General features: G+C 36.3%; 1 protein-coding gene across 2 annotated transcripts in view; it reads left to right on the top strand.

Annotated features, from left to right (window-relative positions):
• The first annotated feature begins 232 nt into the window (after positions 1–232).
• Positions 233–14,274, top strand: part of LOC113114845 (RNA-binding protein Nova-1) — a 51,466-nt gene continuing 37,424 nt past the window's right edge. Inside the window, exons 1-3 of one of the 2 annotated variants that reach the window (XM_026281916.1) lie at positions 233–923; positions 5,803–5,865; positions 8,969–9,112. In XM_026281916.1, coding sequence (XP_026137701.1) covers positions 767–923; positions 5,803–5,865; positions 8,969–9,112 — 364 coding nt within the window. In that variant the 5' untranslated portion in view covers positions 233–766. The remainder of the gene's footprint in view (positions 924–5,802; positions 5,866–8,968; positions 9,113–14,274) is intronic. The other variant, XM_026281917.1, reaches the window with a different exon arrangement.

Here is a 14,274-nt window from a genome sequence, read left to right as displayed (position 1 = left end):
GTGGCTAAAACTCTCGTGGATCAGACAGAGACGAGCTGCGCATTTTTATGTTTTACATCCCTGCGCCGATTTTACAACGATGCTCTCGCATTTTCATCACCTCCACCTCCTCTTGTACTGTCATGTGACACGCAGGATTTATACATCGCTTGGCCGGAGAAAATCAAACCTTGACCAATCACAGCTCGAGGTGGGCGTGTATGCTTCTCCACATTTGACAGCCGCGGTCTCGGCTCCACATGACGTCACCCGCTGCCCCGCGCTCCAGCAGAAACGCGCAAAGATGCTCTGAAAACAAGACTGCAGCATCTCCGAGCCAGAGCCTACAAAAACATCGCATCTCCTCCAAGCGCTCGTCCATCCAACTCTATCAGCAGGGTTTGCCCACCTACACGCGGGATCCGCTGTTTTTGTCTCTCGCCTCTTGTACATTTCCCGTTGCTATTTATTATCCGCGCACATCTTCCCAGTTTCTAGCAGTGAGTTCTGCTGACCACTGAGGTCATACATTGTTTCCAGCAGGAGAGCGCCATCGCAAGCCACGAGTGAGGACGTTTCCCCACATCACTTGTTATTAATATCAGTGCAGCCTGAGCATAAACGAGCCACTGGATATCGATGCGTCTTTCGTTCTGTGTCTAGGCTGCTACGGAGGATCGACGCACCCCAAACATTCATATCATCTTGGTTTCACATTTAGAAACGACCATATCTGCGTATCGCTTCCAGGGAAAACGAGAGCGAGCCTAAAGCTTCTTTATAAAAAATGATGGCCGGTGGGGCAGTGCAGCAAAACGGGATTTTCTCCAATCCGCATCATCACAATCAACAGCCGCACATGGAGTCTGATCCCCCCGATTCCCGCAAAAGACCCCTGGAGACCCCGACGGAGGCCAGCAGCACCAAACGCACAAACACAGGAGGTAAGTCCCAAACGTTATCTTCTAGATAGGCAACTCACTTGCCAATGAATTAGCGACTCTTCCCAAAGACAAGTGCCTTGATTTTAATCCATGAAAGTATAATCGTTCATGGCAGGTTTATTTTCGCTTTTCATGGAGCATCTCGCCAACTAACGCGGTCATGCTTCACCAGACATGTGCATCTGGGATTATTTTCATATTTACAGTTCGCGTCCATTTTAAGTGGCCCAGAATTGGTGATCTAGTCTACGCACCTACGATAGTCGTTTACCAAACACATCCTCAGTATTCCTAAATTTATGGTTTATGTATGGATTAAAGCTCTTGTGTATTCATAAATATATTTGGACTAATATTATGAGCGCGTACCAAAACATCAGAAAACATGGCTCGTTGCGTTTACGCATCCTTGCTATCACCGCAGATGACCTTGCGTTATGAGCTTGTGCTTTGAATCTACAATCTTTTATTTTTAAATTTTGCACTTAAAAATAAAGTTACGAATGATAAACGATTAGAATATTTTTAATGAGATGAATAATGATAGTATAAAAATTATTATATCAAATGCATTTTAAGATTTATTTTAACATGATATTCAAAAATTAAGTAAAAGCCTGAAATGTTTTGTATGCGTTCTTCACCTGTATCACTGATAGACGACATTTCTGTGCTCCGAAGTGCACTATACCTCCAATTTTTGACTGTAGTCTATTGTTTACACTGGACCAATGCTTGCTTGTTTAGTATGCATTCCGGCAGATGCCATAAGAAGTCTCGTGCACTACAATTGTCTGCTAAACTGTTAGGCAAGTCATGTAATTAACCAGTTAAATACAAAAAATATCCACGTATTTCTTAAACTTTAAGTGTTTTAACCGATTGGTAGATCTTAGTTTGGTAGCAGGTAAATCATGTAAACCATTGTTTTCTGTGATGGTTAAATTCCCACATTTAATGTCATTTTGCAGGAAACCATCTAATTTGGGTCTTTTTGAACTTCATCATATTAAAGATAGAGAAGAAGATACATCTTGATATTAGAAATATTAGCCTAGGCAATATATCTGCAGTCAATATTTATATTCAGTAAAGGTCAGAATGAAAATTTATTTCACCTGTTAAAGATTTTTTCCAGTAAAATAAGTGTTTGTGGTTACAGTTAAAGGGTTAATCATGGCGCATAAATGAAGTGATTGGCACATGTTTACATGTGAAAAAAATCAATGCAGAACGCGTTATGAATTGTCAGTCAGAACAAGCATGGTGGACTCGTGGGAAACATAACCTGCAGATCCATTTGCTTAAATGAAAACACTTTGATGCTTAAGAGATCCGGGCTTCACCGGAATTTGTTGGCCAAGAATAATTAATCTATGGGGTTTCCAGAGTTATGGAAGGGAATCTGGAAATTTTAATATTGTCATTTCCAGGCCTGAAAATGTCAAAGAAATTCATTAAATCTATAAATGTCAGGGAAAGATGCAATTTTCTATTGGTAATCCACAATGTTCCACAATGTTTAGTTATTAAATTATATAATTGCTCTCTGTGCATGCAATTTCTATAAAATAATTGAAAGCCTTAGCCAGTTAAGTAGTGTAAAATGTAACTGGTCAAAAGCTGTTGGAGCTTTGATTCTATTTAAATATTAAATTAATTGATTCCAGTTTATTTAAAATATAAATAATAACAGTAGTATATAAGGATGTATTATTATAACAACACAATCATTTTAGTATTATAATATGACACTATTGCTCTATTTAAGGGTCTATATTATAATAATTCATCCATATTTATGAACCTAAATGGCTCTCTGGAAAATTATTAAATAGAAATGCAGATTTTTTTTAAATGATTCAACTCTAAGAGTTGATAAGACATAGATAAATATGTGGAAGGGAATGTTCTAGTTTTTCCCATTTATATTAACAGAGTTTAAAATATGATCATCGGCCAAGTTAGTGAGAATCTGAACCATTTATGTAATTTTGAAATGAAGGATCCAGTCCTACGTAAATATTACGTCTAATTTGTTTCCTTATAACATTTACTGTCTTTGATTGGGTGTTTACATACTTGTTTGATTAGTATCATATTTTGTGTGACTGGCATATTGTTTTAACTCTTTATTCATTGGATCAAATCAAGATGTGGATAACGAATGATTACATTTTAAAGGCTGCCTGAAAAAAAAAGTTATAGGCACTCAGATGAAAGTCAATTGGCTTAAAACCAAGAATCATTTTCCTGCCAATTGATCGTTAAGTCTTCGACTTCAAGTTCACCAAAGAGCTTCTCTTCATGTTCCCGAGCTGTCTCATAAGATGTAATGTTTTAATTTAGTAAATGGATGGACTGGCACAGTACAAGTACATTGCTTCCATTTACAAAGGTTGTTTTAGGGGATACAGATGTCCTGGCTGGATGGCGTGAGGGGACTGTGACCCTTTAAGGCTAGAAGAATTCGTCAAAGTGTGTGTGTGTGTACGATCCGGTGTTGTTTTTTACTATATAAAGACATTTTCAATTGCTGCTCTACTCTGAATTTGTGACTAGCCTTTTTTTAGACTCTCTTGCTTGTGCATTTCTTCCTGCAGGACGAGAAAATAGATGCGGGATCTGTCTTAGAAGGGGTTGTTACATAAACATGATTTGCCAGCTGTGTTTGAAGATTCACCTCCACCCCCTCAGACATTTATATGGGGGACCAATAACCGATTCGTCGCTGTCGCCCACCTCGTTCACTCACATGCTACAATGCAATTCAAATTAAGCGCACAGGTTTTTGCTACAGCTTACATACATTTAGGGTGCGCTGCGTTCTGACTCCCCCATCGTTTGTTTGTTTCGCCTCTAATCACGGTACTGGGCTGGGGCGATCGTTACTTCTTCCTAGCCGAGTCCATCTCTCTCATTTCCCATCAGTAGCAGCAAGTCATTGATTATTCAAACAACGCTCTTATTCTATTGATTACTGTACATTCACAAAGGGGGCGCTGCTTCATTTTTTTCTTTAATGCACTGCGTCAAAGAAAAAAAAAAATCTCATGCAGGATGGCGAGGATTTGAGAGGGCGTTGTAAAAGGCAGCCCCACATTGGATGATTTGCTCGCCTCTCTCAGCTCGTCTGCCGTGGAATGGAGGACGGGACCTGAGATGAATATGGATGAGATGAATACAAGAAGCAGTGTGAAAGCTTCTCCTTGAGCCTTCGCGCTTGTTAGAACAAAGCATGCTGCTTTCTATCACGTGCGACAGAAAGCGAGTAGCGTGTTTTATTCCGAGTGCAATGTTTATATCGGAAGCCATTTTGGTCAGGCAGTTGCTTGGACAGACACACAGGAAGAGTGGTCCTTTCATCACTCCACTAAATTTAGATGTACGTTTGTTGTACTTAAGCACAAATGCTATGCTGTCTGAACTCTGCATAAATCTACAATGCATACAAGAAAGAAGAAAAAAGTGTTCGTAGCTTTAGTCCCTTTTGCATGTTTTTTAAGGCCCCCAATATAAGCCCACAGGAACCATCAATCCTCAAGTTGATGTTGCTTATTCCGAACCAGAGCTCTGTTGGGAGCCTCTTGCAACCAATGATTTGGATTTACACCCACCGATTTATTAGGAGTAATACCCATTTTTATATATTTTTATTAATAATTCTGAGTGGAATGCATGTAATCATATAGATGTACACACAAGACAGAGCTTATTAAGATATTAAGTAGGCTGAAGGGGAAAATAACAACGTACCAACTTGTTCTTGTTTTGTTCCTGGTGTAGCACAATGGGAGGGACTCATTTCCCTTAAAGGCACTGTTACGGATATGCGTGTAGTGTAATCCACAGATTTTTCTCAGCCAGGGGTTTGTGTTGACAAGTGACAGGAAATAAGTTTGATCCAACTCAAACTTGGACTGAAGATGCTCCATGTTTTAGAAGAGAAGGAACTGAGAATGTCTTTTGAAACAAAACTGATTTTGGTTTATACTGCAGGTTTACTAGGAATATTCTGGGTTTATTAGTTCATTACAAGTTAAGCTCAGTCAACAGCATTTGTGGTATAGTGTAGATTATCTAAAAAAATTGAATTAACTGAAAAAATAAAATCAACTTGTCCCTGATTTTCTTTAAAAAAATGGAAAGATTAAGGGTATTGTGAAACACTTATAATGGAATGATATAGTGAATGAGGCTAATTTTCAGAGGATTTAAAAGCAGAAATACAATGCTTTAAATTTGACCAAAGCTCTTTAATTGTTCAGTTAATTCTTGTGTATTATTTGAGCTGTTCTTGTCATGTTTATGGCCATTTTAGAACTTAAGGTCTTATGTTGTCATGTTGTAAATAAACCTGGATATAACTTTACACAGAAGAGGTTAGTTGCACTAAAATCACAGGAACACATATTGTTTACATATTGTGAATTAAACTACTGAATCAGTGAGTATTTTAATGTTTACAGATTGGCCCTCATTTATTTTCATTGTAAGTGCCTTGCTGTAATTTGCATTGTTAAAAGAAAATGAAGCATTTGTACAAATTAATACATTTTTGTTGTAATCAACATTATGCCACAAGTGCTGTCGATTGAGTTTAACTTGTATTGAACCTAGAATAGTCTTTTAATTCAGAGCTGAATGTATTATGCACTGAAGAATGTCATCAGGCCATGTTTGATTTAAAATAAACATGAAAATGATTGGAAACCAAGAAGTCACTGCTATAAAGTTCATTATTACTTCATCCTGTACCTTTATACATGACATCAACTTTCACAGGTATGTTCTTGATTCTTGGTTTAAAGGTAGACCTTGTTTTGTTTTTCTATCTGACATTCCACAAAGATTAATTTTCCATTTCACATTCTTTTAGAGAGATGCAACCAAGCGGCCATCCATGATCCACCATTTTCATCAGATTTTGTCGGATTTCACGGTAATTTGTTTAAATTTCTGCAAAAATAACGTATCGATTTTATTGTCTGCGAACCGGAGTCTACCTTTAACTCTGTGCTGTTTCTTTTTTTCTTTTTCACTGCATAACCAACCATAATTCTCTGTTATATTTTACTGCTCCTAATTAACAAATTAAAATGGGTAACCTTTAATACAGCCTAATATTGTTATAAAAATATGATGCTTAACATAATATCAAGTGTTACATTAATTAGACCAGATAATGTCAATTAAAGACAATCTGGACGCAGCCTCTTGATGCAATTCATGACAGACTTTTGTTAGATGCTTTTGAAGAGAGAATACTTATGTATGCATGATACACATTATTTATGAACCCTGCGCCATATTAATCAAGGTTAAATTTAGACTCATCCAAATCAAAAGGAGGACAGTCTTAGCTCAGTGAGAAATCTGGGGCATTGCAGAAAAGCATGTATCTGTAGTATTCTGTAGACACAGTTTGAACCGCCTGTTTATGAAGTGCGAAAACAACGGCAATTTTTAGTATGTGAGTGAAAAATCAGGATTTGTCATTTAGAGGTGTCTGCGAACCCAGTTCTGAGTACATTTATTTGTGTCACAGTAACATCCATTATCCCCTTGTTGTTTATGCAATTCATAATCTGGTGGCATCCAGTACAACTATTCTGGGTAAATAAGAGACTATACTTATAGTAGAGATCCACTTCATTACACATCCAACTCAATTAGCCTGTGATTCTATTGAGAATACTTGAAGAAGACTTAAACATTATTAAAATGATACCATTCCTAACTGTTAAAGGGATAACTTGAGAAACAGATATAATGGAGTCAAATGTTGACATGTGTTTGACATTTGCAGGCTTAAATTATGACTGAATCATGAAGAATCAATCTGTTGAGTCAGATCTTTTCCATGAATCAACTGATCCACATCACAAAACCAGTGTGAATGATTCATTCATGAATCAGACTTGAATTCAGTTCTTGAGTTTAACTCACTGAACCCATGATCTGCTCTCAACGCTTACTTGCTCAGTGACAATTACGAGTTAAATATAGCTCAATTAGCCACACAATCCTGCAAACGAGTTGTATGGACTACTTTAATGGTTTATCAGAAAGCTCCAGTTCACATTGTAAGTACATGGAAAAACTCAGATTATTTCATTATTCAAACTGACTCCTTTTGAGCTCCACAAAAGAAAAAAACTCCAGTTTCTAAATGCTATAAAGTGAGTGAATAATGAATCTATAATAGCCACTATATCACTACTAACCCTCTCTATGATTTCCTGTTCAAAACAATCTGATCTGTCACATCCATCTTGTTAACAGAAAGCTAACACTTTTTTTTTATTTGGTTCACACATAACTACAAACATGTGTCATGACTTTGCCACTGATGCAGTTAAGTCGGGCCTTCAACCAGGACATTATCGTCGTTGCCATTGTTAGCTCATTTGTTTTTCCAGCTGTACTCTTGACATTAATAGTCTATCAGTAGTCTATTTCATTTTTACCCAATCGTTATTTTTAGGCTGCAAGTGCATGTAGCTTAGCCTAGCCATCAGCCTATAGCTTGACAAGATAAACTGCTTCTCCAGAATAACAATCTAATCTAAAGCGTCTTCTGGGAGCCGACACAGATTAATTGTAGTGGAATATTAAGCGCATACCCAAGCGGCCCAGGCAGAAGGATACAATGTCATGTTAAAGTCACGGTGAAGGGACCATGTACTGTGCTTCTGCTGACCTGGATCTGCAGCAGCCAGGTAGAGCCCAACAATAGATGAGGCTCTTTACTGCCCCACCACTGCTCCACTTTCAGGAAAACCTTTGCTGACCTTTCTCAAGAGGGAGTGAAATCAGGATGTCTTGTGCTATATTATATGCACCTTACTATTCATTTGCTATAAATGGCTACTTTACAATGTCTAGCTTGCCAGTTACATTGAACGTGAGTCTCTTAATACCTCTTTTCAAATGTACCTTCTCTTGCACTTACTTTGATTGACAGGTTTAACAAAATGTACCCTCGTCCCGGATCTTTCCTACTTACATAACTTGCAATTTTCTTGTTCCGCTAACCTACGCTAGAGTTTTTGTTCTTCTCTTGACTGTTATAAGCCCTCCTTAACTTAAACGTTAATACTTGTGGTTCAGCATTAATTACTACTCGTTAAGTCCACTGATCTTATTATAGTGGTCTTGTAGTTCTTTGCTGGTATAGTATTTCAGCTTGACTTTCATTTATAGCTGCCTTCTCTGATCGCCTCTTAGATAATATATGCGTTTTCTCATAAGTCATTTAAGGCATTTAGCAAAATTTGTGAATATATGCATTGTGCGGCCATATTTTATGTCCACTACCATTTAAAGAAATTGGACACACCTCCTTAATCTTTATCACTTTATTCTACACTTCATAATAATAATAAGCCATAAAACCTGTGGTGTGGCCCAAATTGAAGGATGTGAGTTATTTAGTGGCCAAAATTGTTAACTTGCTTAAATTAGCCACCCTTTGCTAGATTACACTCTGAGTATTCAACCAGCTTCATGAGATGCCACCTGGGATGCTTTTTAAACTGTATGTATTATTAAAGAAGTTCCCATGTATCCTGAACACTTGTTGGATGATTTTTCTTCGCTCTCCCTGTTCATATTCATCCATTAAATTTTTTTATTAAAATATTAGTTATTGTAGTGATTTATGTAGGTCTACAAATATAGTTGCATGGATTTAAGCGTAAACAGAAATGCATGAAATAAATGAAAATGTCAGATTACAGCAAAAATGCATATAATATTTATAATAATAATAATAATAATAATAATAATAATAATAATAGAAAATGTTGATTTAGATCTGTTGCAAATGACTATTATTTAAATAATTAATTTACATGTTAAATTACAGAAAAATTTAAATCTATTGCAAATTGTTCATTATCATTAATAGTAGTAGTATACATTTTTATTTAAATCTATTTTGTGTATATATTTATTTACTGTATGTTTTATATATATTTATTATTTATTGTATGTGTAAATCTTTTGCAGAGTTCATTTTTTCTCTCTTTTTTTGTTTTCAGAGGAAGGCGAATATTTCTTGAAGGTGCTGATTCCAAGCTACGCCGCGGGCTCCATTATTGGCAAGGGTGGTCAGACTATTGTCCAGCTACAGAAAGAGACAGGGGCCACCATCAAGCTGTCTAAATCCAAAGACTTCTACCCGGGTAAGTCTCCTAATTCCAGAAAGCTTTGAAGGGAACCCTGGTCAACCTCCTCTTCTTTACTGCACCACCATCCAGGCAAAGCACCTAGATTATATTATATCTTAATTAACCCATGTCATTAGTCTATGCTAATACATTACTAAAGGTCCCTCGTTCCCAAAGTCACTGCACTTGTTCTTAATGAGAATCATATGGGGCGCTGTCACCTTTGGGCTTGTGGCCACACCATATGGCCTTTATCAGAGCTCAGGTTGCAAAGAGTGCCAGATCAAGTTGGGACAAAGATCCGAGAGACTCATAGTACGGAGTTCAGAGTTTAAGTAAATGCTGATGCAATGTCTGAATGGTTCCTTTCTAGTAATGTTTATATTTAGAGAGGAAGAAGAGGCATGTTTTGTGTCCGTGTGTGTTGGAATTCTTTCAGATGTTGTTTTAGGGATGGAGTGACACAGAGGAAACGAGAAGCAGCGGGGGGGTTCTGGGCTCTTACTTAAAAGGGCTTTGTGCGATTTGTTCATCCTCCCATCGTTGGCACGTCCAACAGGGCACCTCTGTCCCATTCTCCTTGGGATGTGGAGCACAGAGCCATGGCCAGCCATGGCAGATGCCAAATGCAAGACACCTCCTATCCACCCCCCTTTCATTGGTTTTGGCAACCTTGTGTGCTCCAATGTCTAGAGCAGGGGGGTTGCGATGGCTACTGAATTAAGGGAGAGGAACGTAGGGGAATAGTCGCCGGTGCTGTGCTAGGTTGTTCGAGTGCTTAATGAGGGGTCCTTCCTCTCCAGTGAAGGGGGCATCTGTATGGAAATTAGTTTGAGCTTTTCCTTGGGTGCCAGTCAAAAGATCCACCTGCTGTGCTGCTCTCACAGTGGGGAAGCAGGGAACTTTTTAGCTGGTTAAAGGAGAAGTGTCTGGTATATCTAAATCGCTAAACCATTTAAAGAAGTACATCATGTCTCTGAAGATCCCATTTGTGATAGAAGCTGAGCTGGCATTTAATTTTGGACAAAGCAGCGTTGGCCAGAGACATCCATTATTTCTACAGAATGGATTTATTACTTGTCTCCATTCTAAATATAGCTCCTGCAGCATTTATTGGGAAACAGCCATATTTTACAATGACCTTGCATCTGTGAAGTACACTCTTCCATCTTAAAGACACAATACTGTTAAGTTAAATGTAGTTTATATGTTGTCACTTTCATGAACTAGCATGCAAATTCATGCAATTTCAGAACTTACACTGGATGTTACAGTTAAGTGGCCACTACTTAAGCCATAGTGCATCTAAAAATGAACCAGAAAATGTTCATTTTTTAGTCACTCTCATGTCGTTCCAAATGAAATGTTTAAAAAAATATTTTTGTCCATACAAAGAAAGTAAATAGGGTCTAATTTTATTTTAGGGACAATTTTTTTTAAAATATATTTTTGTGTTCCACAGAAAAAAAAGAGAATCATTCAGAATTGAAATTTACAGATTTAGAATTTTTCATTGAGCTTCCCCTTTAAATAAAGTAAAGTTAAAAGTAGTTTATATGTTGTCATTTCTATTAACTAGCATGCAAATTCATTTCAGGTACTTAAAGTAAATATTTAAAATTAGTCACTTACTCACCCTTATCTTATTCCAAACCTGTATGACTATATATATATATATATATATATATATATATATATATATATATATATATATATATATATATATATATATATATAAAAGAAAAATCCATACAAAGAACGTCAATGGGGTCTAACTCTGTTTTAGAACCACTGACTTTGTTTGTATGGACAAAAACAGCTTCTCAACATTCCTTAAATATCTTCTTTTGTGTTCAACAGAAGAAAGTCTTACAGGTTAAAAAAACAACAACATGAGGGTAAACAAATGATGACAGATTTTGTGTGTGTGTGTGTGTGAGAGAGAGAGAAACTATCTCTTTATTTAAAAAAAAAAGTACTTCAATTCAAAGAGTTATTTGCATGAAAAAACATGCACGAAAAGTCAATGCACAATGCTTTCATGGTTTTTCTCACAGCATTTTCAGATACGAGTCCAGAGAGTTGCATCATCCTTTTTTCTTTATAATTGGCCAGTGCTCTTCCTCTCAGGTTTCCAGAGTGTGTGTACATTCTGACTTTTCCCTGTCCAAGGCACTGATCCCCATCCAGCCTCTCTGTCCCTTTCAGCAGAATGAGCACAATATTAAAGCTCACTCCTAATCCAGCACCGTGATTGCAGTTTTTCAGTGTTTAATACCCTCCCCCCACACATTATCAACATTACTGATTTCTCTGCACTATAATCTGCTTAAGACCTAAGCTTTGTGGCCAAAAGATGAAAAGCCCCAGTATTACATATCTAGGGGTAGAAATTAGTTTGCTGCGTGTTTATTTAATTTGGGGTTTTTTTTCTCTCTTGCTCCCTTTCTTCAACCTTACTCCCTTACATAATTAAATTTTATTTGCAAGAACCTTAGTGTTGCTTAGTTTCATTCAAGCCAAATCATGTTTGGTTTAGCACACTTTTAAAACCAGTACTTAATTGCATGTTGAAATGAAAATGAATGTATTTAGTATTAAAATGAATTTATCCTTATATTAAAAGCATCTAGTTATTTTTTGACATACTAGGACTTATGTACATCTTTATATGTAATTTCATAATTTTGTACATCTTAGTATGTAATAAAACAGTAGTGAAAAAAACAAGTTAAAATTAAAATCAAGTACTTTACATGTTCTTTAGTATGTTAGTCAACAAATCAAATAAGTGTACTTTGCTAAAACATCAATAAAAATGTAATCTAAAGTAAATCTTTTAATTTGACATTATTATAAAGTGTAATATTTCTTTAATCAATATTACATTATATAGTTTGTAAAAAATAAATTTTTAAGAAGTGTATACTTTGTGTAAAACACTTTTTGGACAGCGCAATAATTTTTTTTTTTTACCATTTTAATACCATGTTTTTGGACTTTGAAGTACCTTATGCTCATAGTACCATTTAAATATCATGATATATATCAAAGTACCTTCAAATCACTTTTCTATAGTACCACTACAGTATGTTTTTGTAAAGGACTGCTGACGCTTTTATGATAGAGTTAGCCTTTATTGCTACTAAATAAGCAAATATTAGCACGATTTAGCAAGTAATTATGTGACTTTTGAGTTATTTAGGATTTGGCCTATGGAAAAGTGTCAAAAAAGCTTGAAATATTCACACTCGAGGAGTGTTATGTTCAGAAGGTGAAGTTATTTTGTAGCATTCTAGCGGCAATGCCAAATGAAAATGTCTACTGCTAAAATGTTAATATATCTTGAAGCTTGTGCGTTCTAATGATTAATTCAACCCATTTTAGTGCTTGTTAATCAGTCTGTCTGTGAACTTCATTAATTGAGTGCTGTGTGTAAGTGCTAGCTTAACTGCTAGCATGTAAAAATGCTATTGTCACTCAGAGACGGCGGGATAGTCGTCATCTGGGCTGTGGAGGAGAGACGAGGTACCCTTAATCCCAGTGGCTTTGTTTTCTTTTTCAGGCATGTGATGTCATTTTCTGTGGCCGCTAGCCCTCAGTGCCAGCCAGTGCCTGAGACTCACACAGTCAAACCATCTTGAACAAAGAGCCTTGCTTTTCCAGAGCGAGTTTGACCCGAGTCTCATCATAGAGAGAGTGATATAGAGAGAAACACTTATCAAGGGGGATGATGGGAGTGATGGCGCAGACAGTGATCTTGAAAATGATGAAGATGCTAGTACATCGGAGTACATTTGTGATATAATTAGCATGTTGCCCACTTAGCGTGCTGGCGCTTTAAATTAGGTATGATCGCCAGAAAGATTTTCAAAATGTGACATCTTTCTTTCACTGTCTACTAGGGCTGGAACGGTTCAACATTTTCACGGTTTGGTTTGTTTCACAGTTTTAGAGTCACGGATTCGGTACGGTTCACAATGTGCTATGTTTATGGAAAAACTATACTTTCAAATAAAAATAAACACATTATAAGAATATTCTATGTAACTACAAGCAACAGCACAAAAAAATACAGTAGAGTTAAGATACAAATAAAATGAACTGATTTTCAGTATTAGCATTAGTTCAGAAATTGAATAAAGTAATCAAATGTAAAACAACATTGCTTATTGGACTGTATACATTAAAGAATATTCTTTATTAAAGTTACAAAAGCTTTTCAATCAAGAGCAGTGAGTGATTTCTTTGTTGATGCTGTTTGATTCATTTTAAGACTGTCACTTTAAGAGAATGCACTGATCCAGTAGGCCTACCCTCTGTTGGCTATGTCTGCTGTTGAATACTAACAAGATGGACGTTTTGAAAAAAAGTTTGTGTGAATTTGTCCATTTAAAGGATTACTCCACCCCAAAATGAACATTTAGTCATTAATCAATGACCTCCATGTCATTCCAAGACCATTAAAGCTTTATGGCTTTGTGGCGCGGAGGACACAGAAGAGCATATGCAGCACGGTTATATGGAGTGATATTTTCGCAAACTGACTCACCCCTTGTGAAAAGAGGTGTGCTTAATTGTTATGCAGTTATAATTGTAGTGTGTTATTTAATATTACATTTAAAGTAAATATATTTTAAATGTACTAAATTGCGAATTTGTCATAAAAAATGTTAAGTTCAAGTAACTGCATTTAATATCAATTTAAATAACAATATTTTTTATATAAATGCAAATAACTAGGACTTTAACGCGTTAATTGCGATTAATTAATTACACAAAAAATAACGCGTTAACTAAGATTAATTAATTACGCATTTTTAATAACTTATTTTTGCACCGCGGAACGTTTCTCACTGGATGAGTTTCGGCGGGACCGATTATACTGGAGCACCAACTAGCGTTCGCTTCGCATATCACTGCAGCAGCACATCGAGCCTCAAGTATCACCTCAACCCAAAACATATAGCAGCTAGCCTGGACTTTACACTTTATGTTGAACTATGTATTATTTTGTTGGTGCAACAGTTTATGTTGAACTCTTTATTGTTTTGGCCAAGGTTATGGAGAGTTGGAATTAGTATGTTATGGCCTCTGAAGCAACAGAGAGATGTTTTCTAATAGTCAGTGTTTCCAATGTTCTGAATGTAATTGACAGTATTGTGTTTTACTTAAAA

This window comes from Carassius auratus, chromosome 15 (genome assembly GCF_003368295.1).
Source record: "Carassius auratus strain Wakin chromosome 15, ASM336829v1, whole genome shotgun sequence".
Taxonomy (NCBI): Eukaryota; Metazoa; Chordata; class Actinopteri; order Cypriniformes; family Cyprinidae; genus Carassius; species Carassius auratus.
The sequence above is the reverse complement of the archived record's forward strand: the minus strand, read 5'-3'. Positions and strand labels throughout refer to the sequence as shown.